At 46.3% G+C, this 25,536-nt stretch overlaps 1 protein-coding gene across 2 annotated transcripts; it reads right to left on the bottom strand.

Annotated features, from left to right (window-relative positions):
• Positions 1 to 289: 289 nt before the first annotated feature.
• Positions 290 to 23,697, bottom strand: GNL2 (G protein nucleolar 2). Of its 2 annotated transcripts, XM_032877290.1 has the most exons (16): positions 23,509 to 23,697; positions 21,767 to 21,851; positions 20,711 to 20,805; positions 18,981 to 19,120; positions 15,958 to 16,142; positions 12,962 to 13,028; positions 11,961 to 12,119; positions 11,339 to 11,452; positions 8,005 to 8,133; positions 7,047 to 7,151; positions 6,108 to 6,266; positions 5,540 to 5,653; positions 2,176 to 2,645; positions 1,749 to 1,828; positions 1,130 to 1,215; positions 290 to 475 (listed from the first exon to the last, which is right to left on the bottom strand). In XM_032877290.1, exons 1-16 carry the CDS (start codon positions 23,570 to 23,572, stop codon positions 323 to 325), a joined length of 2,205 nt encoding a protein of 734 aa, XP_032733181.1. In that variant the 5' UTR covers positions 23,573 to 23,697; the 3' UTR covers positions 290 to 322. The 2 variants fall into 2 exon arrangements, with proteins under 2 accessions (XP_032733181.1, XP_032733183.1); XM_032877292.1 differs by lacking the exons at positions 18,981 to 19,120; positions 21,767 to 21,851; positions 23,509 to 23,697.
• Between the last annotated feature and the right edge of the window lie 1,839 nt (positions 23,698 to 25,536).

Raw genomic sequence — 25,536 nt, forward strand, 5'->3', positions numbered from 1 at the left:
CTGTTTCAAACTAATTGCCGGTATGACAGAAATACCACCTTTTCCATGCTGTAGACCTCATCCCTGTTTCTGTCAGAGACCTGCATGCCACGTTAACGCTCTGGAGGAACTAAGAGGGCTCGTGGAGGTGTCAGAAGTGCCCCTGGACCCCATCACCTAAAGCCTTGGGGTTGCAGGGACTTTCTTTTAACAGCACTGGTGAAGGGTTTCAACTGTCAAACCTCAGAATACATCAGGGCCTTAGAAATGCCAACTGGGCATGAAGAGAAGAACACAGTTTCTAATTGCATATTTTTGTATAATTTAATAAACTTTTAAAATGTTACTGCTTATGTTTGAATTTTTTGTGTTTGTGTTTCTGTCCGTCTGAGTCATTGGTCTTCTTTTTGTTCCTGTTCCTATTTTTCACATTGTGTGTTTCATAGTAGCGTACACCAACTTTCCTGGACTGCTGCTGCCGTGCCGCTCGCCTCCGCTATAAACAATGGCAAGAAAGAAAAAAAAATGACCAAAAAAAAAAAAAAACAAAAACACCCCAGCCAATCGTAGCAAAGTCCCAGAAGAGCCCCTCTGTTTCTCTCTGCTCCCTTCCTATGCTGCTCCCCCAAGTACTAGAAGCAGTGCTAGTAACAAGGAAGGGCTCCCCTCACAGACCCAAGTGTGCTCTTGCACAGTAACTCGTGACTGTGCCATGTTCTAGACGGTCATTTGGTCCAACCATCCACCATGCTGGAATCTTTTCTACCGCACTCCTGACAAGGGGTCCTCTAAGGGTGAACACTTCTAGTAAAAAGCTCTTCATTCCCCGGGGGGGCCACCCCAGCTCTGATGAGCCCAGTAACAGAGCTGGGGGCAGGAATCTGTCTGCCGAAACAGCTCTGCTCACCACAGAAAACCAGCGGACCCTTCTAGAGGGGAGCCCACCTGTCTGAGGACAGTGATCAAGAACTCAAGGACCTTCATCCACTAGGCCAACTCTTAATCCCATTGAACTAATCGCAACTAGGTCACTTAGGACTGGGGTTCTGAGAATTCAACTCCAGACCAGCAGTTCTGGAAAGCATGTCTCTCAGGAAATGGATTGTTCCTCTTTACTTCCCGGGTGACGTTTAAGACCAAAACCACATACTTCCTTAGATGTAAGCATTCTGCGAGTCTTATTTGAACGGTCCTCTTCCCTCTGTGCCTTCCTTTTCTTTCCCTTTTTGGTAGGTGCTGGAAACATAACACACAAACATACAGAAAAGAATCAGGAATTTTCTATCCAAAACTCTGTCTGTGAATGCGAACATGAGAATGAGCTTGATTGTGTTGGAGGGAGAAGGCCAGTGTGCATGGAGTGTGGCGGGCACGGTGCAGGGGAAAAGCGGGATGAGGCCAGGAGGGCGCCAAGTCAGGGGGACCCTTCCAGGCCGTACCAGGGTTTGCATTTATGCCACGGAAACACATTTTCACGTAGAAGCTGTGAGTCCAATGGAGTAAAGAACAGATACCTGACCCATCCCGCCTCCCACAAAACAAATCTGGCTGACTCACCCCTAGACTATAAGGTTACTAATGGTCTCTTTTTACAGGAAGCCTCCTGAATTAACCCCACGAAATGTGCAGAACGGAAAGGAATAACCCCAGCTATACAACAAACAGGGTCACCTGCCCCAAATGACAAGCACCGTGCGGGGAACAGCACAATCCCCCAGTGCAGAGATCAAAGTCACACGTCCCAAGCGGTTTGATGAATTTAACTTTACCTGTGTCTTCTGCAACCTCTTCGGCTGCTCTTTGTTCTTCAGATTTTGCAAAAACCTTTTCACTTAGTCCCTTGGATATTCTGCAACAGAAAAGCCAAGTAACACAGCTGCCCGATCACGTGCCAACCCGGGGGCAGGGACCACCCTGAAGACTGCAGAAAGCCACCCTCCTTCCCGCGGTTGCCACTGCAGTGCACCGGCAGGAAGTGAAGCCCCACAGTTCCAGCAGCTCCCTGGGCCTTGGGCAGAGGCAGACCTAAGCCACTCATAATTCAGGGAGCTCCCTCTCATAAAAGGACAGACCACTTTTTTAAAAAATGGCACTAACTCCTTTCCACCTCCCATAAAAATACTGCTCCAGTCCTTGTAGCAAGTGTCTTAGAAAGGAACGAGCAAACTACAATTTGTGAGAAGACGACGATACGACCTGACTGCTGAAAACTTCTTAGCTTTGGCTTTGTTTAAAAACTTCTGATATTTAGCAATCTTTTCATCCAGCGCTCTAATAATGGCCTTGGTGTCGTTTCCCACGTGTTCTCCCTGGGACTCCGGGCAAGACTCCTCTTCCTCGTCTTCCAGTTGCTCCTGTTCCTCCTCCTCCTCCTCCTCCTCCTCCTCCTCCTCTCCGGAAAAGCTCTCAAGCTCTTCATCGATATCGGACATCTCCAAAGGGACCAGGTCATCCCCGGAAAACTGAGGCACGACATTGATTTTGCCGAAATTCTGCCGAACCCGTGCCAGAATCTGCTGCATTTCTGAGTCCGTGTCACAGTGACTGTTCTCGTTTTCCTTCTCAGTGACACGCTCTGAGGCTTCCCCTCCAGTTGCGGTGACTTCCTCTTCAGCATCCTTCTGGCTTGCTTCTGTGGCAACTTCCAAAGATGGGGAGGACAGGAGCTATTCAGGCCAAAAAGGGGGACAGGCGAGGGAGAGAAATGGGAATCAGAAAATAAAAACCATTTCCGAACTGACAGCCTGCTCCCGAAGGAGGCAGTCCCCTTCTCGGCACTACGGGAAAGAACTGAAAACCCACTCACTGGAATCCCGTCGTTCATCTACCGCAGGCCAAGCCCCATTACACCCTGAAGCCGCGACTTGGCTCCAAGGCCTTCAGCTGTGGTTCCAAAGGATGAGCCCACTGTGAGTATCGAACCACTCAGACCATCCACCATGCCCCGCAGAACGTCTGCCTCCCTCCACCCTCCCTGAGGAGGGGAAGGACTGGGGCTGTGGAGACAGGCACACCCAAGGCGAGCACACACAAGTGCCCTGGACAGAAAGCAGACTGCTAAGCGGTGGGGTGCAGGAGAAGCCCCCGGAGGAAAGGTGTGATGACCAAGAGAAGGGAAGCTTGTGACGGGAGGCCATGAGGAGGCGAGTTGGGGGACAGGGAAATAAGCCGCCTCTCCGAGGTAACAGTGTGTGGCAGGCTTTATCCTGGCGCCTCGCCTTTGTGGTATTATTTTATCCTTGCAACGGAGATTCACGAACCTTCAGGGATTTTCCGAAGGCAAGAGTGGTCGCACACCAAGTGCTCAATAAGTCAGGAATCCAGAACATTCAGGAAATTGTATACAAAATTTGTAGGTACATTTTTATACCTGTTCCCAAAGCTAAGGTTTTAGCTTTTAGATTCTGAAAGAGTTTCGGCCACTACCAAGAGAAAAAAAAGAAGAAAATCGCAGACTGGGGGAAATAATGATCTAAAACTCAATGACCAGACATGGAGGAAGCGCTCAAGATAACCCTATGATGTGCACATAGGGTGACAAGAGACCCTGCCACACCTCCTTCCTACAACCCCCCCCCCACCGCGAGTCCCTTGTGCCTTGTGCCGCTGCGGTCCGGCCCCATGACTTCCTCTCGGCACATGGATCACAGCAGGCAGGCCCTGCCTTCGGCCAGTCCCCTCTCCCAACAAGACAGCTACTCCGTTCCTGCCTCACACCATTAAGGTGTCTACCAAAACGCCACTTCCTCAGAGGCCACCCTCGCCCACCCCACGTACAAGAACACTCCTCTGTCTCCCATGCCCTGACCCTGGTTTTGTCTTCCTCACAGTAAGCAGTGCTTCCTGACATTTTTCTATTTATCTGTTTACTGTCTGTTTGCCTATAGTATCAGAACGTATGTTTGGTTTTGGCACAAGAGCTCTAAACCCCTGAGTAAAAAAAAAAGCGTGCCTGCCATTCTTCCTAACAAGCCCCTTTCCACCACCCAGGAGTTTATGCTGATGACATGCTCACGGTGGGGGGGGGCTCTCTTCAGAATGGGGGCTGGTCACCAGAAGGCCCAAGCACCTGAAGAGAGAGTGAGAGACAGGAGTTCGATCACCAATGGCCAATATAATGGAACGTCCGTGGGAAGCCCTGAAGGGTAAGGTCTGGGGAGCTTCTGGGTCGAATGTACTGATGTGCCAGGAACGCACCAGGCCCAGAAAGGGCACAGGAACTCTATGCCACCCACAACCCAACACCTGGCCCTAGGCATCTCTTCCATTCGGCTGTTCCTGAGCTATATCCTCTATGACAAGGTGGCCATCATAAACCACTTTCCTGAGTTCTAGGAGTCGTTTCAGCAAATCATCAAACCTGAGAAGCTCTCAATTTGTAGCTGGCTGGGCAGAAGCGTGGGCAGCCTGAGAACCCCACCCGCAGCTGGCCTCTGAAGGGGGGGCCGTTCTGTGGGACTAAACCCTTAACCTGTAGGTCTGGGCTAACTCTTGGAGCACGTGTCAGAACTGAACTGAATTACTGGATATTCAACTGGAGTCAGAGAGCTGCAGAGCTGGTATGGGTATCAGAGTGCCCAGAGATACGGAAGGGCATGAGGCAGGGACCCGTCTGCTTCTGCTGTAACACCGCCAGCGCCCAGCGGAGTACGGAGCACAGAGGACGTCCTCCGCACGCTGGTGCTGCCGGAACGACTCAACCAGCCAACGACTTAACAAACCAAGAAGACGGGAGAGGACTGGGTTTTGGCTTTTTTGGCTGTTTTGGGGGCTCAGCTGGGAGAGGGAGAAAAGTTAACATACTTCAGGTACGTCGATTCTGAAATGCTGGAGAATATACTCAACCGGAAGTTTCTAGCTGATAATTGAAACTCTGGGAACAGAGTTCAGGTAAGAGGGAACCAGGACGACAGGAAACCGAAAGCACCAGCACAGAAGCGACACTAAAGCCATCTCTTTCAAAGGCTTAGCACAGCTCTGAAAAAGAGCCTAGAAATAGAAAAGCAAAGGGCCACAGCTGGAGCCTTGCGGCAGTCCACTGCCAGGGGGAAGGAAAGGCAACAGAAGGGAAGCTTCTCAATCCAGCCCAGAAGCCCAAAATCTAAGGCTTCTTTCCCTGGCTACAAACTGTACCACTCTCCTTTCCCACCCGATCATGAGCTTCCTGAGGGCAAGGGCTGTGTTATTTATTCCTACATTCCCTGTGCCAGGCACGTGGCTGGGCCTAACAGATAAATGTAAAGCCAATCCTGGAAATGCCTCTGCTCCTCATGAATAAGGAAATACACAGGATCGGAAAAACACTTACAGGCAGAGCCCTCTTTGTTCTAGGCCCTAAAGACTGGTATTCAGACTTGGTCTTCTATCACAAATCTACTTTCTAGTTTCCAAATGCCACCCCCACCCCAAGAAGGTCATAACAACAGCTCTATGGGATGGGAGACAGTAGAGGGAAACGCCCCAAAGAAAACAGGTGCTTCATAAAGGAAGGCAATCAAAGGCACTACGCCTAGGTCAGTAATCACACTTTCCAGAAGGCAGGCCCACCCTGGTCTCTTACCTGGGAGGCCGCAGGGGGCTCTGCATTAGGCGGCTTGACAAAGAAAGGAATCCGGCCCCTCTGCCAATCATTGAGAACCATCTTGCCCACAGTCTGCAAGTCCGGCTCTCCACCCTGAAATGTCACAGGAAGACTGCCGGTTAAATTCAAGAATAAATCCATTTCCCAGCGTGGAGGCACTGCAGCCACCCCAGTTATTCATCACCATCTGCTTGCCAAGTTCCATACTGTTCACGACAAAAAACATCCAGCAGAGCCTGGCTGGCTCAGTCGGTGGAGCATGAGACTCCTGGTCTCAGGCTTGTGAGCTTAAGTCCCATGCTGGGTGTAGATTACTTAAAAATAAAATCTCTAAAACAAACAAACAAACAAACAAAAAAACAAAACAAAAAATAAAAGAAGGCCCATTTAAAAAGAAAATCTTTAAAACAAAAAAACCCCCCAAAACAAAACCAAACCAAACCACAAAATAAAAGAAAGCCCATTACCCCCCGCACCCCCCCACCGCCCGCCGACCTCCCCACCCTGCCACGTGTCCTGGTCTGCATTTGCACAGACCCTCGCTCACCTTCAGTAACTTCCCAGTCCGGAACGCCAGCTTCTCAAGAAAGTCCTCAGCATTCTCCCAAGAATCAATCTTGTAGGTTTTGCTGATGTATTCTGGCTTCGCTCGTTCAAGTACAGCACTGATATGGTCTTCGGGAGTCTTTATTTTTTCAACTTGAACCTAGATGTTAACAGGAAAATTCCTGCCTTATAGACTTTATATGGAAGCAGTGAAGTTCACATTTGTATCAATATCTGAAAATAGATTTCAACACCGTTGTGCAAGCGGAGCCTGGCAGGGCCAGTCTCCGAGGTGGCCAGCCGCGGTCAGCTGGAAGGTCCCTGCACGCCGGCCACCACCACAGAGCCAAGGACTCGGCGCTCATCCCTGCTCACCACACACTAACTGTGTGGTTCTGCAAGCAGTTTCAAGTTGGACCGTCTCATGCTACTCACTTGAGAAACGGCGAAAAGCCTGCCAATGCCAGGACACAGAGAGAACTCGATAGTTTAAGGAGAGAGGGAAGGAATGTGCTCAGGATGTATGGCCAGCAGCCCTGGCTAAGGTTAAGTGAAGCCGTTTAAAGGTTTTGGTCATATTCAGAAACAAGTGAGGAAACGCTTGTGTTCCAAAATGACTCAGCCCATACACCCTCGAAGATGAATGATCCCTAAACGTAAACAGGCCCTGCTTCCCTCCGGATCCCACGTGGAAACTACAAACTCTTTTGTGGGATGACATTGAGCAGATCTGCCCTGGCTCCAGACTCCCCAAGCAGGCTACAGCGGAATGGAGAGGCCGCCCTGCTGAGCGTCGTGTTCCTGAAGTCTGTTCAGATGGGTGGACCCCGAACAGCCTCCCCAGTGAGTGAAACGCAAAGGGATCCAAGGTCCCCCCGCCGCCCCAGACTGCTCCCCACAAAGAGCAAACAGAGAGCCTGTCGGGACTAAAAGTACTCACCACTCCTTTCAGCACAATGTCTGTCTCCGAGTCTTCGGAGGGGTAAACCACACCTGGACAGTCGATAAGGAATATCCGACGCATCAAGGTGATGTACTGCCAGACCTGAAGGCAGAAAGCCAGAGACCCCTGGGTCAAACCCTCGGTCTGATCTCACAAAGCTACAAAGGCTCTCCTCTACTTGGGCCACTCATGAGGCACTTCCACAAAGTATCAACTACCGTTTCCACCGGCAAAGAGTCTAAAAGTAAAGCCGATCATAGCGAGTCAACCTTTCCCTAATTTTTCAAAGTACTCTTCGAAGATTAATACTGTCTGACTCCTCTTCCCTTCAGCAGAACTCATGCTGCTCCCCAAACACTCTGTGCTTTAGGGTCTGTCCCCAACGGCCAGAATCTACTGTAACACTGAGTTTTCTTTCATAACCCAGGCACCAATATTCTTGGGTTAGTTTTGTTTGCCAAAGAAAGGCTAGAGTAACAATTTAAAACAGACTTAAAGGGGCACCTGGGTGGCTCAGTGGGTTAAAGCCTCTGCCTTCAGCTCAGGTCATGATCTCAGGGTCCTGGGATCGAGCCCTGCATCGGGCTCTCTGCTCCGCGGGGAGCCTGCTTCCCCTCTCTCTCTCTGCCTGCCTCTCTGCCTACTTGTGATCTCTGTCAAATTAATAAATAAAATCTTTAAAAAATAAAAAATAATAAAACAATAAAACAGACTTAAAATGAATGGCACCTCCCTGATCATACCAAAGGCACACAGTGCCATACAAAGTACTCTCGGTCTTACCCAAATGGGTAGAAACAACTCTGGTACGCTCCAAACCATCACACAGAGACTAAACTCTCAATGGTGGCTTTCATTCAAGAGAAGTAGATAGATATCTCCATGACCTAAATAACCACCCTCTGTAAAAATAAAATATAGAGACATAAATAAGGCCCTCTTGAGCCAGACATACCTTTGTTTCACCTGCAATGGGGGCCACGTTGCAAACTTTCTTGGAGCGCAATGTGTTTATCACAGAGCTCTTGCCAACATTTGGATAGCCAATGAACCCAACACTGATCTGCTTCTTGTCAGTGTGCAGCTGTTAAAGAGAACACACACCACATACACACGGTCATGAACATCCCCCGGGAAACATAGGTTGTGTTACTTTGCTCAAAAACAAAGACACAGGGCAAAAGTGTCACTAGAACTTGATCTAAAGCCTAGACACACACCAACTGTGTCATCTGAGTGGGCTGCACATACACACACTTATGAATCAATCAGATGTGACTCATTTCCTCAGTCGTCAATGTGCTATTGTTCTTCAATGTTTTAAGGTTAAAAATACGTAGGTCGAAAATCAAAGGGAGAAAGAACTTGTTAGTCATCAGTTTAACACCATCCACAGATAACACCAACTGGCAATCCCAAGACCCATCCCTCCTTTTCTCTGTACAATACATTTTGCATTTTCATTGCCAAAAACAAATGACAGAAGAAAGAAAAAGGAACCGCAGAAGTCAGACCATTGGATGAGAGTCTCAAGGAGACCAGAGCTCAACAAGAAGTCTGCAACCGGCTGAGGGCTTCCGATTAAAGATGGCGGACTGAACGTCCACACTGGCCTCACTCCCTCCGCAGACTCCACTATGAGGACAGCAGTGAGAATGAATACACGGGAACCAACGGAACCAGGCATATAAAACCAAAGAATGAACTGGAAATGAGACAATAAAAACAAACAGACAATGTTAGCAAAATACTAGCGGCTAGAAAGTAGTATCTAACTTGGCCCACTACAAAGATGAAAGCTAAGGTAGGAAAACTAAAAACCCAGCAAAAATATTGCCAAAGAATCACAAATGCCCTCAGGAACTGGCAAGACAGCTACAGCTCAGGGGCTCTGAAATCAAGACCAGCAAGAAGTCCGCGGAGCAGGGACACCACTCTACCTCTCCCTCCGCCAGCACAGGCACCCAGCTTCTCTGCCCCACTGCCTTTCCAGATATGGATTTTTTTGGAAGCCCTGCATGCATCTCTGAAAATATCTTTCATTTTTAGATGGGAACCTAAATGGGAACCTATGTTTGGGGAAAACAGCAGCTAAAGGCAAGCATTCCCAGTGTGATTACCTGAAAATCTAAATATCGATGTCCTTCCTCCCGCTGAGTTCCCAAAACCCCAGCAGTCAAGCTTATACATCCCTGAGCTCGAGACTGGAACACTCCTTTAAGGAGAAACTCTCAGATCCAGGAGTAAAGACCTACAGACACTGACACCGAGGGTGCCCTCCAACAAAATACTGGGTTTCTGCCTAGTTACCCTACAGTGAAGTCTATTATTCAATAGTCATCCCCCCACCCCCGAACAAATAAAACTTCCATTGGGTTTTTAGTGGCTCACCCTTACATACAAACAAAAAGTAAAAAATAACCAGAAATTTAAACTGTGACTAGTACAAAAGACAGAAAAAACACAAAAAAACTGGCAGGAAATAGAGTCAATACAGGAAGAAAGGAAAATTTCAGAATACAATATCATTGCCCTTCTCAGAAACAGACGAAAGTTCATCTGTGACACAAGAATAGAGGCAGGCCAATGCTTAAAAGTGAGAGGCAAAATAAATGTTACTAAAGAACAGCTAAATGATCAAGTCAGAGAAACTTCCCATGATATATAGCAAAACATCACAAAGACACCAAAGTAAAGCAAAGAAAATTCAAAAATCAAACCAGGAGATAAAACCAATTTCCTGAACAAGAACAGGTGATGGGGTAGAGGGTGGGCGATCTCTAAGAAATAATACAGGACAACATCAGACAAAGTTCCGTCCAGTGCCTAACTCACTGACACTGACTCACCTAAAACTGTGTCACTATGAAATTTTAAAACTGGAATTTTTTTAGGAGATCCCAGCCACAACAGACTGGGCATCAGAACAGCCTCAGACTTCTCTACACCATGCCAGAAGCCACCAGAAGATAACGCAGTGGTGCTCTCAGCATTCTGGGGAGAACAGTGTGAAGACAGAATAAAGGTATTTTCAAAACACAAGGTCTCAAAAAAGGTACCTTTCTAAGCTCAGCTTCTTAAGAAGCTTTTAGAAAATATGTTCCATTAAAAGGAAAAAGTAAACCAGGTTAGAAGAAAAACCAAGAAAGAAGATCCCCTGTTGGATCCCTTGATCCCAATGAACAAGGTATCCAACCCAGGAGAGAGCCACAGGAATGCTCAGGGTGACGGTGAAGGACATCCCAGGAGGACAACTCTGCAGCCAGCCCGGGGGGCAGCCAGTCCCGACTGGAAGGTAGGGTCCCCAACACTCTCGAAGCTCCCACTCTGCCAGCGGATTTGGTGACATGTTAGTGACAAAGGACAAGGAGCTAATTAACACCAGAGAGGACAGAAGGTTCTATTAGAAAGGAATTACAATCACAGCACCATGTGGGTGAGCTGTGACTGATGTTCTAGGTCAAAATAATGTACACGCTGAAGGAAATGATCATCTAGCCAGATGACATATAACAACAGAGCGAGAACAGAGGGAGAGGAGTACGTGTGGGGAGAGGACAGCTGTAAGAAACTTAATACACATTTTCCACAGCACAGACTTAGCAAGTGTCCAAAATGGCAGGTGCTGGGGAGTGGGGTAGGGGAGATCAGAAATAGAATCAAAAGCAGGTACTAAAAATATGGAAGAAAATAAGGGAGGTAACTAACAGCCACGAGCTGGAAGTGTCTGCTTCCAGGAACGGGGAAGGGTGGGGCAGAGGATGTGTGTCCTTTGTCTGAAGCCAGGTAGAATGAATGAGACACGCCAACACCTAGCTGCAGGTACAGAATGTGAAGCTCCGAGAACATCTGTGAGGGCGACCTGGTCGCAGGGCTTCCCAGAGAAAGTGACATCAAACCAGGGATCAGCAGGGGGCCCCCCGGCGGGGGGCTTAGAAACTGCACAGGCCTGAGGGCAGAGGAGGCATCGTAGGCCTCGAAAAGCAGGATGGGGAACACAGGGGTGTGGGGGAGGGGCCGTTCTCAAGCAGAGGATGGACCATCAGGAGCCAGGGATACTGCATGAAGGGAAGCAATGTTTGTAAAAGGTAGGGGCTATGGCTGAGCTGGAAGACACTTTCCACAATCCCTTATAACCCCAAGGCTCTAGGAGTTTTTAGGTCTCTCAGACACACACTTATTACCAAGATGGTGGAACTGAGGTGTGTAACCTAACACAACTGGCAAGAGAAAGTCTCCCAAGGACCCACAGCTACACACTCCAGGAGAGGCAGGTCAGGTCCCAGTACCTTTCCAAACTGCCGGAGAAGCTGAATAAAGGCTCCTTTGCCAAAGGGGTTGGTAAGACTTGCGTGGAAGGCAAGGGTCGGGTAATCCTGGGAGAGGACAGCCACCCAACGTTTCTAAAAGGCGAAGACAAGACACCTGTTTATTCATAAGCCAAGAAAACTCAAAGCTTAAGTTACACGCTGTTTTTTACATACAGAGCTAAGGAAAACCTTAGCTAAAATTCTTTAAAATATTTTTTTTTTTAAAGAATGCTTTTTCTTTTGTCTCACAAACATGGAACAATTACAAAAACGCCTTCATCGAGACTGAACGCAACTAATGTAACAGAATGAGGAACAGGCCAGCAGCTGCAGCAGCGTCTCCTCCCGAAGGGGCCATATCACCCATCCTGTGGGTCCCGCAGCCGTCCCTTCGCCAACCATCAGCGGGTGAAACATTAACTCCGCCCGCGGTCGGTGAAGCACATTTTCGTTTTGCTTCCAGTGAGAAAGCTTCCACAACTACTAGGTCAAAAAGTCCAGAACTTTAAGGTCTCAGATCTCATTTGAAGTGAAACATCTTTACTGACAGAGAGCTTGGCCTCCACCTGCAAGTCTGTCCTGGATAAGCAGCCGTACTCACTGTCGCCCAGGTTGGAACAAGGTCACATTTGTTAAGAACAAAAATTAGGTGTTTCCAGGGTTTTTCCTTCTTCAAGTAAGTCTCAATGTGAGGGGAACGGGTACCCATCGGATCTCTAGCATCAAGAACTTGAACTACAACATCTGAAGAATCTATCACCTGCGATTCAAAGAGGCGAAAAGGATTTGTTTTAGTACAGATGAGAAGTGGGAGACGGAGGACATTTAAAGGAACCTGGGAAAAATAAAACAGTGAGAACTTCACAACAAGGGTAGGTTGTGGCCAATCTCAGTGCCCAGTGATTGGAACTTTTTCCATCCTGTGAGTAGGAGAAACTTGTCGAATTTCAAAGAGGAAAACTAATTTAGATGTAACCCATACTATTTCACAACTACTGTTCATTACTGAATGAAATCACTTACTTCTTAAACTTCTACAAGTTTCTACTGTCACAGGTTTTGTGTATTCTACAAAAAACTAGAACATTTAGTTTACCTTCAGGGTATACTTTCCTGTTAGGTTACTGTCGGATTATGAGATTGTGCTGGAAAGCTTTTAGTGACCAAGAATTATCTCGAGTACTCGGACATCAAACTTAGCCAGCTGAACCAGGACTCGAGACACACGAAGGCTCCTCCACGAACCAGTGGGGTGAGCTGGGTAAGGTACTCAACCTTTCTAGACAGGTGTTCTCATCTATAAATGACAAGGCTAAGTAACTTAAAACCCCCCCACGCAGCTCTAACCATGTATGATAAATCCAAAGTCTATGGAACGTAGCTTTTATTATTATTTTTTAAAAAAAGCACAGTTATCCATCCAGAACAATGGTAGCAAGTGCTTAGCCACATCTGTCCTGGTTTTGGAGGGGAATAAGGATGGAATGAACAGCGGAGTTTGTGCTTTCTTTGTGAGAGCTTCCATATATCAAGATCAGTTTTCTCAAATAAGATAATGAAAGCCAAAGGAAGCTTGCAACAAGAAGGAACTGAAAGTCTTACCTTGTAGAGCTCACCCCATATTCTTTTGGACTGTCCCTTCTTATAGATCTCTTCTTGGGCTTCACTTCTAAATAAGAAAACACTCCAGGTGAGCAAGTGAACCCTACAAAAAGGATGTTTAGGGAGGAGATGACGATGCCCCGCAAGAAAAGGGCATCAAAACTACTTGGAGATGGGGCAAAAGCAAATTTCACTGAAAAAGCCAAATGCCCATCAGTGGAGGGATGGGTTAAAAATGTGCGGTATACACAATGGACTGTGACTCAGCAACAAAGAAGAACAGAGGACTGACACGGGCCACAACCTGGATGGCCCCAGCGACATTCTGGTCATGAAAGGACAGAGACTGCGGGACTGCATGTAGGACCGAGTACCTCTCAGCAGAGCAGTCAAACTGCTAAGAGACAGACCGCAGAAGGGCAGCGGCCAAGCGCTAGGAAGTTACTGTCTATTGGGTGAAGACTCTCGGTTCAGGACAACATGGAATAGTTCTGGAAGCAGACACGGAGCTGTGACAGCTCATACCCACATGGATGTGCCCAGTGCCACTGCAGTGCAGGCTTCCAAGGGACTGAACTGGTATAGCCTTTGTGCAGTTCACCACAGTGAAAGACTTAACTTAAAAACAGTGACTCAAGGGGCACCTGGGTGGCTCAGTGGGTTAAAGCCTCTGCCTTCGGCTCAGGTCATGATCCCAGGGTTCTGGGATCGAGCCCCACATCGGGCTCTTTGCTCAGCGGGGAGCGTGCTTCCCCCTCTCTCTGCCCGCCTCTCTGGCTACTTGTGATCTCTGTCAAAATAATAAATAAAATCTTTAAAAAGTCAAAAAACAGCGATTCAAGAAACAGCAGGTGTTGGCGAGGACGTGGAGAAAGGAGAACCCTCATGTACCGCTGGTGGGAATGCAAACCAAGACAGAGGGTCCTCAAAAGTTAAAAATAGGAATGCTGTGAAATGTCTAAGACTGACGAATCACAGACCTGAGCCCCTGGCACAAATAATACATTATATGCTAATAAAAATAATAATAAAAAAGTTAAAAATAGGACTACCACATGATCCAGTAATTACACTCCTGGGTATCACGCAAAGAACACAAAAGCACCAATTTTTTTTTTTTTTTAAGATTTATTTATTTATTTATTTGACAGACAGAGATCACAAGTAGGCAGAGAGAGAGAGAGGAGGAAGCAGGCTCCCTGCGGAGCAGAGAACCTAATGCGGGGCTCGATCCCAGGACCCTGGGATCATGACCTGAGTTGAAGGCAGAGGCTTTAACCCACTGAGCCACCCAGGCATCCCTAAAGCACCAATTTTGGAAAGATATAGGCAACTCTATGTTTACAGCAGCATTATTTACAGTAGCCAATAGCCAGGTGGATGCCCAAGCAGCCATCAACAGATGAATGGATAAAGAAGTTGCGATATACACACACGACGGAACATCACTGAGCCAGCAGTACAACATCTGCAACAGCATGGCTGGAGCTAGAGTAAAATGCCACATGAGATCAGTCATTCAGAGAAAGACAAATAACACAGGATGCCAACTCATGTGTGGATTTTAAGAAACAAAACAAATGAGCAAAGGAAGAAAAGAGATGTTCTACAGCAGGACTGTCGATTAAGTACTGACATGGAAATCTATTGTTAATAATTTTAAAAAAATTTTTTTCTAAATATTTATCTAAAATAAAATGTAAGGGCACCTGGGTGGCTCAGTCATTAAGAGTACACCTTCAGCTCAGATCACCATCCTAGGGTCCTGGGACTGAGTCCCGCACTGGACTCTCTGCTCTGTGGGGAGTCTGCTTCTCCCTCTACCTGGCCCTCCGGGCTCATGATCTCCATCTCTCTCTCTCACATTCTCGCCCTCTCTCTCTCAAATAAACAAAATTTTTTAAAAACTAAAATATTTAAAAAATATAAAGGGCAAGTTAAAATACAGTCTTAAGGGGCATCTGGGTGGCTCAGGGCCTCTGCCTTAGGCTTGGGTCATGATCCCGGGGTCCTGGGATCGAGCCCCGCATCGGGCTCTCTGCTCTGCGGGGAGCCTGCTTCCTCCTCTCTCTCTGCCTGCCTCTGCCTACTTGTGATCTCTGTCAAATAAATAAATTTTTAAAAAATCTTAAAATACAGTCTTAAGATATTTATAAATGAACATGGAATGTAAAAAAGATCTAGAATAATATATGTAACAGTGACTGATTCTTGACCTTCTTTTGGGTATGAAGCCCTATGAGAATATGACAAAGCTATTGATCCTTTTCCTCCCTCTCCCCAAAACAAATATAAGACCGACAAAACAGCGGCACCTTTATGCATGTACATACACTTTCCATGTTCTCTTCACAGGGTCACAGGAAACTCAAAGGCCATCCATGAATCCCCATGGTCTAGAGTCTCTGTTTAAGGAAGCCCTGACATTCACAATTTTAACAAGTTAATAACATGGTCGCTGAGATTATGAGCTCTTAGTTTCTTTGTGCTGCATTTCTAATTTAACCCTATATTCTAAATTGTCTATCCTAGACTTCACTGCTGTTATAACGAAGAAAAAAGTTTATCTTTATTTTGGGAATGAAAAAAGAGACCTAGAAAAAACCAGCCACCTCAAATTATTTTCAGTCTGGCCCCAGCTTCACAAACTTTTCTAGTCAAAGGGAAGAACACTCTCCATCTAGGAGTTAAAGCACCAGGGCGCCCGGGTGGCTCAGTCAAGTGTCTGCCTTTGGCTCAGATCATGATGCCAGGGTCCTGGGATCAACCCCTGTGTTGGGCACCCTGCTCAGCAGGGAGGCCGGCTTCCTCTTCTCTCCCTGCCAGACCCCCTGCTTTGTATGCTCTGTCAAATAAATAAAATCTTAAAAAAAAAAAAAAAAAAAAGGAGTTAAAGCACTGAGCTTTAACTCAGCATTATGTAGGTAAAATAAAGGTAAAGACAACGTTTTGTTGCAGAAGAGCAAATGAGAGCGGTATGAACGTTCAAACTGTACCTGACACCAGTGTCTTCAGTGACCAAGTCACGATCCTTGCCCTGGTCGTAGCTCTCAGTGGACATTGTTGCATTTTCTAGAAGAGACTGCATATCACTAGCAAGTAAGTTTGGTCGCTTCCTCTGTGACTTCGGGCCAAATGTAGTTTCAAAGCTTTCAGTATCAAGAATGTGCACCTTTGAGTTCTAAAGAGAAAAGAGAATTATTCAAAAGGTAAGGAAGGCACTGAGCAAAAGCAAAAGTTAAAAACCAACCCGGGAAAGGTTTTCTTCTTTTATCTTTCCAAAGCTCAACCCACACCAAAAACTACAACATGGATGCAGCCTGGTTTCAAATCAGCCTGAAATCGCAAAAGCACTTGTTCCCCCATTCTGAAATTCTGGAAGACTCCTTGGACTAATACAAAGTAATATAAATAGTCAAAGCAAGTATGAACAGTTGTGTAAGACTTGCCAAAAACTCTGCTTTATTTCATTTATCATAAATTGCAGTCAAATGTAATTAAGGCTACAATGATGAACATTAACTTATCTTTTCTGACTTTTTTTTTTGAGCTTTCAGACAAGTGCATAAAATTCGCCAAATTCACAGATTTTGTCAAGGACAATCATACTCAAATTTGTGTGTTTTTTTAAACCAACTGTAAATGCCAACTTTTTCTTGGAAGTTAATTTCTTTCATGGCTAAAAGGAATTGCTTGTTTTGTAAGATGCATTTTAGTTTCAGATAACATTTTCCCTAATTTAGGTAACGTTTTTATTAAATGCACATGGAAAGTCTTCAGATGAAAAACATCTAACAAGAGTCCAAAATAATAGTTCAGATGTGATAAAAGGAACCTGATACTAACTAGAACTTGCTGTGTCTGTAAAGGAGTTACGGGCATAGGAATTTTTGAAGCAGGATAAAAGTCAAAGTTTGAGTTAGGATCTATCACGTAACAGAATGTTAACAGCCGGCAGAGAATACCCTCCCAAAAAAAAAAAAAAAAAAAAAGGCCTCTGCCCCTCAGTGCAAAGCTCCTCTGTAAGCACCAGTTACTAAATGTGGATGACGAAGCCTCCCCTGTGGCTTCTGACCTTGATCCTACCCCCTCCAATTCCCAGACCCTTAAGCTATGGTCACTTTTTCTTTTTAAATTTTTTAAAAAGATCTTATTTATTTATTTGTCAGAGAGAGAGAGAGAGAGAAAGAGCGAGTGAGCACAAGCAGGGAGAGAAGCAGGAAGAGAGAGAGGCAGGCTCCCCGCTGAGCTGGGAGCCCAATGTGGAACTCAATCCCAGGACCCTGGGATCATGACCTGAGCTGAAGGCAGACGCTTAACTTACACTGAGCCACCAAGGCATCCCACTACAGTCACCTTTTCAGATTATCTGACCCATCTCTTAGTTCAGTTTTACCTGCTACCCTCCCACAAGAGAACATCCCCAAACAGAAGGTTGGTTGGGTTTCACACTGGAACTAGATACTAACGTCGCCATGAAAACTGTGACCACAGTTATCCTTGGAAATCTCACAAGTCACCTATAGAGCACACAGAGCACAGTAGACACAAGGATGTGTATGTGGAAAGCTGTACACTGACAAGCGCCACGCAGTTAGAGGCAGTAGGGCAATAAAGGACGCAAATCAAATCAGTTACAGTATTTTTGCTGTATTGCTACAGAATCAGTGACTGTAATGTGCACGGGGCTAAAAGTTAAAGCGTATCTGATTAGCCTGCACTGTGCGGCCATCTGAGAATTAAGTTTTATAACCAGTAGTAGATACCGCACTAAAATAAACAGGGAAGGTTTTTCAAGGCCAAAGCACAAAGCTCTTCCCTTACCCTGAGCACCTAGCTGCACCAAAACCCCAGATGAGCGCTGCAGCTGTGGACCCCACGGCCTCCGGACCAGCGACTGACATCTGAATTTTAGAAGCACCAAACTACCGGGATGGGCAACAAAGCAATAAATCCATAATAAAAAACCTCTCAGTTCTTCTCATAAACAGGATTCAATAGTTTGTTAAAAGATGGCTTTAGGGAGAACAGACAAAAGAGAACAAGGGAAATGAGCAACTTGTCTGTGGTTCATGAATTACACTCATGTGTTTCCCTGAAAGAAACCAGTCATTCCGCTAATAGGCGCCATTCTTCTCGTCTGTCATAAAACAAAGCATAATTGACAAAACCTGAGGCAATAACCAGGCCTTGGTTTTTATTTTGTTCGGCGAGTAAACAATTTTCTTTGAACTGTTTAATCCATGTATGCATGTCAATGTTTCCTTCCCCTCCTTACATTGGAACCAAGGCTTATACACTGGCTACATTTCTGGGAACTATTATTCAATACGAGTAGAAATGTGCAAACATTAGGCCATTTCTTTGGTTCTGTGTGAAACTCATTCCACTTCAAGCTGGATTCAGTCCTTACTGTCCTTCAACTCCAGCGATCATTAAGAACCAATCTGACCAGCACCCTTTCCTTCGCTGGAAAGACTTCCAAGGGTCTCACAGAAGCTGAAAGTACATAGCACCAAAGGCCTCCCTCCTACCAACCCAATCCCCACCCTACATGTCCCTGAAGTCTGCTGGAGTCACCACTTAAACTAGTTTGCCTAACCAAAAACAACCGTACAACTAGCGTTATTAATAGCCACAGTCTAGCTATCGGGCAGTGTGCTATGTGCTCATTATATGCCAAATGCCTCATCTGCATCGGATCACCCAAGGAGGCGGGTTTTCCTGACTCTACAGCCATGGAAGTGAAGGCTCACGGAGAAACCGATGAAGGCTCTAGGTCAGAGGAGAGCAAAGACTAAGTCAGGCCTGACTCCCAAGGCCCTGATCCACAAGGTACCACACCTTCCCGACACGATGTGGTTCCTACTAAGGCGAGACCCCGAGAGAGGGGAAAGCTTATCATGACTGCATCAAAGCCACTCTTCTCTATGGAAGAACAAAAGACAAAGATGGTACAAAGGGACTGGCGTCAACTGTGCTTAAGAAATTCCATTGCCAGGGATATCCTCCAACTTACATGAGGCTGGATCCGATCATGGAGAAGAGACATGGGCAACTTGCTTTGCTTCATGACAACTTTGTATGGGTCCTTCAGAACTGTGCCCATTTCCTCTTGAAATTTTTGTAATGATGACTGTTTAATCACACGTGTGTTTCCTGTTTTACAGAAGAATGTTGCTTTTTAATGAAGAACTCCTTTTTGCTTCTGTATCCTTCTTCCCAATGGCATAGGGAAAAGCAAAACTCCGAATTACCCTGGCTTCACCCAAACACCTGCTATGCCCATCCCATGTATCCGTTTTCAAACTTAAAAGAGGGGGGAAAAAATAAAAACAAAAAAACTGCCTCTCCTGCATTCATAGACTATGAACTAATCCACCAACCCAGACACACAAAGGGTTTCAAGAGTTTTCCAAGCCCAATTTCCTGACTGGATGAAACCGAAAAATCAACATCACTGAATGGAACGGAGATTTGACAAATGTCCGACACTTCCTGCTACATCTGGCAAAGAAATCCGGAGCCAACCAGAGCTGATCAGTATACGGAGAGAATCCTGAAGCCCAGAACCTGGGTCGCAGCTGCTGCTTTTTACGGTTATAAGGGTTGAAAGGACTATTAAATTAGCCAATAAATCCACGCAAAGGAAACCAAATAAAGCTACATAACACTAGCTGGAGAACAATTTGTAAGCGAGGGGGCCTGAAACACATAGGCAACGGAACAGCACGCTGGAGCACAAATGCAGAACCCAAGGTGGTGAGGGCTACAATGCCTGCGCCGATGACACAGGGCTCACGGCCTGCTGTGCACGACCCTGAGCACCACACACGGGCTCGCCCACGTAATCCCCACAGCAGTGTTCCAAAATACAGACTATTTTTATCCTCATTTTACAGACAGGAAACCAGTGAACAGAGAGATGTAGTAACCTGCCCCCAGTCACAGAAATGGCAGAACTAGGATTCACATTCAGATAGTCTGAACCTAGACCTAGTCACCATATACAGCCACCATGCTAAACATCTCTCTAAAAAGTTTTCTTTGACACTTTCCTGAGTTGCAGCTTCCTAGAGGGTATCCTGTCAACAGATGTTAGACGCACTGAAAGGTAGCTGCCATCTGCCACCAACCACAGAGGTCAAGCACTGGGCCAATGATGGGGTCTGACCATCTGACTGGCCCACACACCTTGCAGGGACTAAGGGAAAGCCCAGACTGAGGTGTGGGTGGAGTTTCCCAGAAAGAAGCCCTGATCCCATTCCTTTATGCTTGGGAAAGACCAAAAAGAGATCCTTCCACTGTCAGTCCAAATCCCCATTAAGAAACGTTTCAAAGGAATGGCCAGCGAATGCACTTACACTCCGAGTTAAAGCTACCAACCTATCTGCAAGGCCACTCTCAAACAGCCACGCTCTCCAGGCTACCAGAAAGGCAGAGATGAGAGTTCTCTGGTCTGGGAAGGCTGGTCGCTAACATGTAAAGAATGGGTTCACCTGTTTTAGAGGGTTCACTTATAATCAACAATGATGAGCGCTCTACAAAAACAACCTGTTTATGGGATCCACCACTACTACTACTTTTCTCAGTACTCTTCCCACCACGGGCACTTCTCAGCCCTTTCTCATATAACCCTTGACAGTTTGACTCACCCCCAAACTTCTGCCCTTTAGATACCTTTTAAGCCTACCTTTTTCCATACAGCACATGTTCAATAGAGCACAAGTGACAGAGGCCAATACTCACCAAACCACTTAATATTTGGTTCCACTCTCGCCACCGTGCCAGAAGCCACCGTGGACTGATACTGCAGAGGCTTAATCACTTTGCCACGACTGTTCCTAAATTGAGGAAGTAACAGATTCTGGTTGATGACAGAAGAAAGGCAAGAGCAAAGCTTGGTTTCCAGAACACCCTTTCCATCAAAAGGAACTTTTTTCTTTTTTTGGTTTTAAATGATCATGAAACACAGATTTCAGTAAACAAGAAGTACTTCTACATTTGAAACAGATTGTTCAAAAGTCATTTAACCTCTTGCAACAGAGCACGTAATGATTTCTGCTGGATGAGTAACAAATAATGCTGATGTTTAAAAATCTGTTTATTGTTTATTTGTCTTTAAAAAAAAAACCACATACTTGAGTTTTTTGGGTAATTATTTGAAGACTGGTTTAAATGAATTTTAAGTAGAGGGTGATTTATGCTGGAACTCAAAATTCTAAAACAAACAGAAGAGGAGGTGACTAAGGCAGATTAAGTTCATTGACGTTTGTGTTTTAGACACATCTTTCAGAACGGATGAAGAATCTAATTACCAAACAAATTAAGACCAGCTAGCAAAATGCCAGGCTCAGCAAGTCCCCATGGTAGAGGCTGCCTCAGCAGAACTTACAGTTGTGATGAGTTTCCAAGCGCCACAATGTTGTGATCTAAAGTTTTGCATTAAAAAAACAAGTTTTCTGGCTGCTCTCATTAACTACAGTCCTATATGCTTTGTTAAAGAAAACCAGATTTCTACTTGAGGGATATTTAACTAGAGATTTAATGCGCTATCCGTGGAGGCTGAGGCCGTTGAGGAATGAAACCTCCTTTGGTCCTACAGTGTTGTGACACAATCACTATTTCACCACCCGCTACCCACGTCTTGAACCGAAAATTCGCCATTTATCTTAACAGCAACCCCATAAGACGATATTCGAAAATATGCTATTCCTATCTGGGGGAAGAGGGGGTGGGGATTAGGTCTGAGCTAGGAATCCAGGACACGAAGGAAAGGAGAGGATGGCAGTGTGGAATACTCACCTGCGCTCCTTTTGCCGGTACATATTCAGGCGCCGGATTGTGGCCCGGTCCCTCATGTTTTGGCCTCCTGCTCCCTGCACTCGATCTAGGAAAGACAGAAGTAGACCGCAAACTATTTGATCACCAAGTTTAAGTATGGTCGCTGCCTCAAACACACCAACTAATTCACTCAAAGTAGGCACGCTGCCGCTTTGCTGCAAAATGTCTTCTCTCTCCCTGTATCATTCCAACAGAATTCTTATCACTGGATGCTACCTGGTCTAACAAAGCTGACCTAATCTTTGATTCTCGGTATGACTGTGTTTGGTAAGAGTTAATCATTTTGAGTATTAACTGTGGCACTGTGGGACCCACATTTACAGCCATCACCTCACGTAATCCATGGAATAATCCTATAAAGAGAGATACATTATCCTCATTCTGCAGGCTAAGAAACTGAGGCACAGGCGCCAGGCACCTGCCCACGATCACACAGCTACCTAATGGCAGAGCGAGAATTAGAACAAAAACATTCGATCGCCATCTATGCTCTAACTGTGGGTCTCAGCTGAGCCGGCTACATGCAGGGCACCACCGAGACCACGATTTTGATACTTAAGTGTTCCATATGTACCAGTTTCTTAATTTCCTAATGTTTTAGTTTAATCAACAGCTAAGTAGGGATTTTTGCCTTACATCTTGGAGAGAAAGAGAAGGACAAATAAGCATGCTGATACTAGCCTAGCTTTTCCTTTTGGGGATATCTTCAAGTCACCTGTCTACCCCTGAAGTGATACAGTAGAAAACAGGCTGAAATCCCAGCACTGGTGCTTCTACTGCTCACCAAGTGTGCCAACTGTGATGAGCCACTTCCCAATTTTGGCCCCACCTCTTCACCTATATCGTAACTTCTCAGGGCCCTTTTGAGTCTAACAGTCTAAGATTCCAGTCTACACCAATTGAATAATTTATCAGCAATCCAGAGAAAACATTCCATGGGATCTGTTCAAGTCCTCAAAAACTTTAAACCATATTTTAAAACAAAGTTCCAGTAACTAAACCCAATAGAAAGGACTCCCCCAAGACTATCTTGTTCATCCTGCAGGTGGAAACTCAGCAAAACTCATAAACATCTCTAAAAACCTCTTTACTGAAATGTTCATTAGTTATCTATCTGTAGGGTTTTCTGTGCCCTTTACCAGGTGGGATGACTCCAAGAGCCGAACGTAGGATCCCTTTCTCATTTAAATAGTCCAAGCAAGAGTGGCAGGCAAGTGTGGTCAAGTGTGAAACGCCAGCTGGGTCGACCTACTTGTAATCTGATTTTACCTAATTTACTGCTAACAATTCCCTGAGCTGGAAAACTGTAATCATACAAGACTGAAATACGCTGCGGGAGGGGCTGACATACACAGGAACACGAGAGGAGGTCAAGATCACTGTCCCTTCCAACGCAGAGCTTCCCAGTCTCCGCACCTCACAACTGGAGACGCCCCAAGGATGCCAGGCCTAAGTGTTCGCTTTTCCCGACGTTAGACAGGGTGCCTGGCACCTGGCCCTGAGAAGCGTTCAAGACGTCAGCACTCCTCAGTGCCTCCGAATTAAAAAACCACCTCCTCCCTTCTAGTCCCCAGTAGCCGCTCGGCTCGAGGCCACTCCAAGCAACGCCGCCCGGGTGTCCCTCCTTCCCCCTCGACCTCCTCCGAGCCCTCCCCACCAAGCTTCCTCCAAGCTCCACCCTCCGCGAGCCCCGCCGCCTGTACCAGGGTTTGTGCTGGCTTTGGAGGGGTTGATGGTGCTCCGTCCTTTGTACTTGGGCTTCACCATCTTGCCGACGGGACCGGAACCGGAGCGCTAGACCAGGTCTTGGACGAGTACACGAGCTCCTAACTTCCAAGGCCCTGCGGTAAACGACCCTCTGGAACCACGCTTGACCACGTGGGCGCGGGCGACGTCACTTCCGCTCGCGCGCCCGTCGCTTCCCCTGCGCGACTTCCTGCGAACGCGCGGCGCGCGCCGCCGCTCTCCTGACTCCGCCTCCGTCCCGGTGGCTTAGCCATCACCCTGCGTGAAGCCCCCGCCCCTTTCGCTGCCTAGCAACCGCCAAGCGGCTCCTCCCCAGCGGCTGCCTCGGTGCCCGGCACGCGCTGCCCCGAGCGCCGAGAGGGTCCACCCCCCACTTCCCAGGTCAATAGCACAAGCTTAAGTTCAATTATCTCCTGAGGTTGTCCCGTAACCCTTCCAAAACTGGCTGACCATATAGAAGCCAAATATCAGTCATACCTCGTCACCCTTCTTAAAACTCCAGTCGCGCATCATCATACTTAAAGAGAGAGAGAAACTCAAAACTCCTAGCCATCCCTACAGAATTCTGCAGGATCTGGCCCCTGCCTATTTATCCGACCTCATTTGGGCCTCCCTCCCTCTGATTATTCTGACATTTACACTACTGGATCCGTCCCCCTGAGTCACTCTTCCTTGAACCTTTCATAGCAAGTTCCTTGTGGTCATTCTGTTCTCCACTGGGATGTCACCTACTGGTAGGGTTGCAAGATTTCACAAAGAAAAATACAGGATACCCAGTTAAATTTGAATTTCAGATAAATAATAATGTTTAGTGTAAGTACGTCCCATGCATTATTTGGGACATAATTTTACTTTAAAAAAAAGTAATAGTGTATCTGAAATTCACAATTACCTGGGCATCCAGGATTTTATCTGGCAGTCCTTTCTACTGGGAGAAGACTTTCCTGTCTGACCTTTCCAAATCAGCCATCTTCTGCCCTTCAGCAGTTATTCTGTTTTATTTATTTCATGGCATTTATCACTAGCTGAAATCATGTTATTTACAGGTTTATCTGAGCTTCCCCAAAAATAGAATGTAAGTTTCTTGAGAGCAGAGACCTTGTAAGTTTGTTCACTACTGTAACTTCAATACTTAGACTAGGACTTTACGTACAGTAAAGACTTCATAAATATTCACAGAATGAAGGAATGAATAGATGGTGTTTTTAGCTCAGCCTGTTGTAACAAAATACCGTGGACCGAGTGCCTTAAACAACAAACATTCATTTGTCACAGTTCTGGAGGCTGGGAAGTCCAAAGTCAGAGTGCCCGCATGGTGGCATTCCTAGAACTCTCTCCCCAGCTTGCACACAGCTGTCCTCTCGCTGTGTCCTTAGAGTGGAGTGAGGAGGACTCTGGTCTCTTTTCCTCTTCTTATAAGGGCACTAATCCCATCACAGGGGCTCCACCCTCAGGACCTCATCTAAATGTAATTACTTCCCACAAGCCAACAACACCCTCTTGTTGGGAATTAGAGCTTCAGTGGATGAATTTTAGGAGAACACAAACATTTAGTCAGCAGCAGACCGGAATGCTTCTTGCCCTGAAGGTAAAACCCAGCAGTTGCAACTTCTATAGCCAAAATACGGAAAATCTCTAGATGCCTAGATGTCTCCCTCTGTTTTTCGCCCTTCAAGTTGTCAGAAAGTGCCCATCGCTGTGCCTTGCGGATAGGCCAGAAAAGAGGTGGTTAGGCGGGAGGAAGGTGGATTCCCACCGGTGGTGTAGCTCGGTCCCTAAAAACAAACAACTTGGTATAAAGAAGGTACTCTGTGGGGTGGGGGTAGAGGGATGATCGAGTCTTTATTTTCTGAGTCTGAAACAAACCAAAACAACAAATCAAAAAACATTCTTTGGAGAGCAAAGGCAGGTTACGTCCTGGACGGGAGTGGGAAAGACCTTCTCTTCCTGGAGATTCCCTTTTACTGCCCCAAGGACAAGTATCA

This window comes from Lontra canadensis, unplaced genomic scaffold (assembly GCF_010015895.1).
Source record: "Lontra canadensis isolate GAN:19392208 unplaced genomic scaffold, GSC_riverotter_1.0 scaffold60, whole genome shotgun sequence".
NCBI lineage: Eukaryota > Metazoa > Chordata > Mammalia > Carnivora > Mustelidae > Lontra > Lontra canadensis.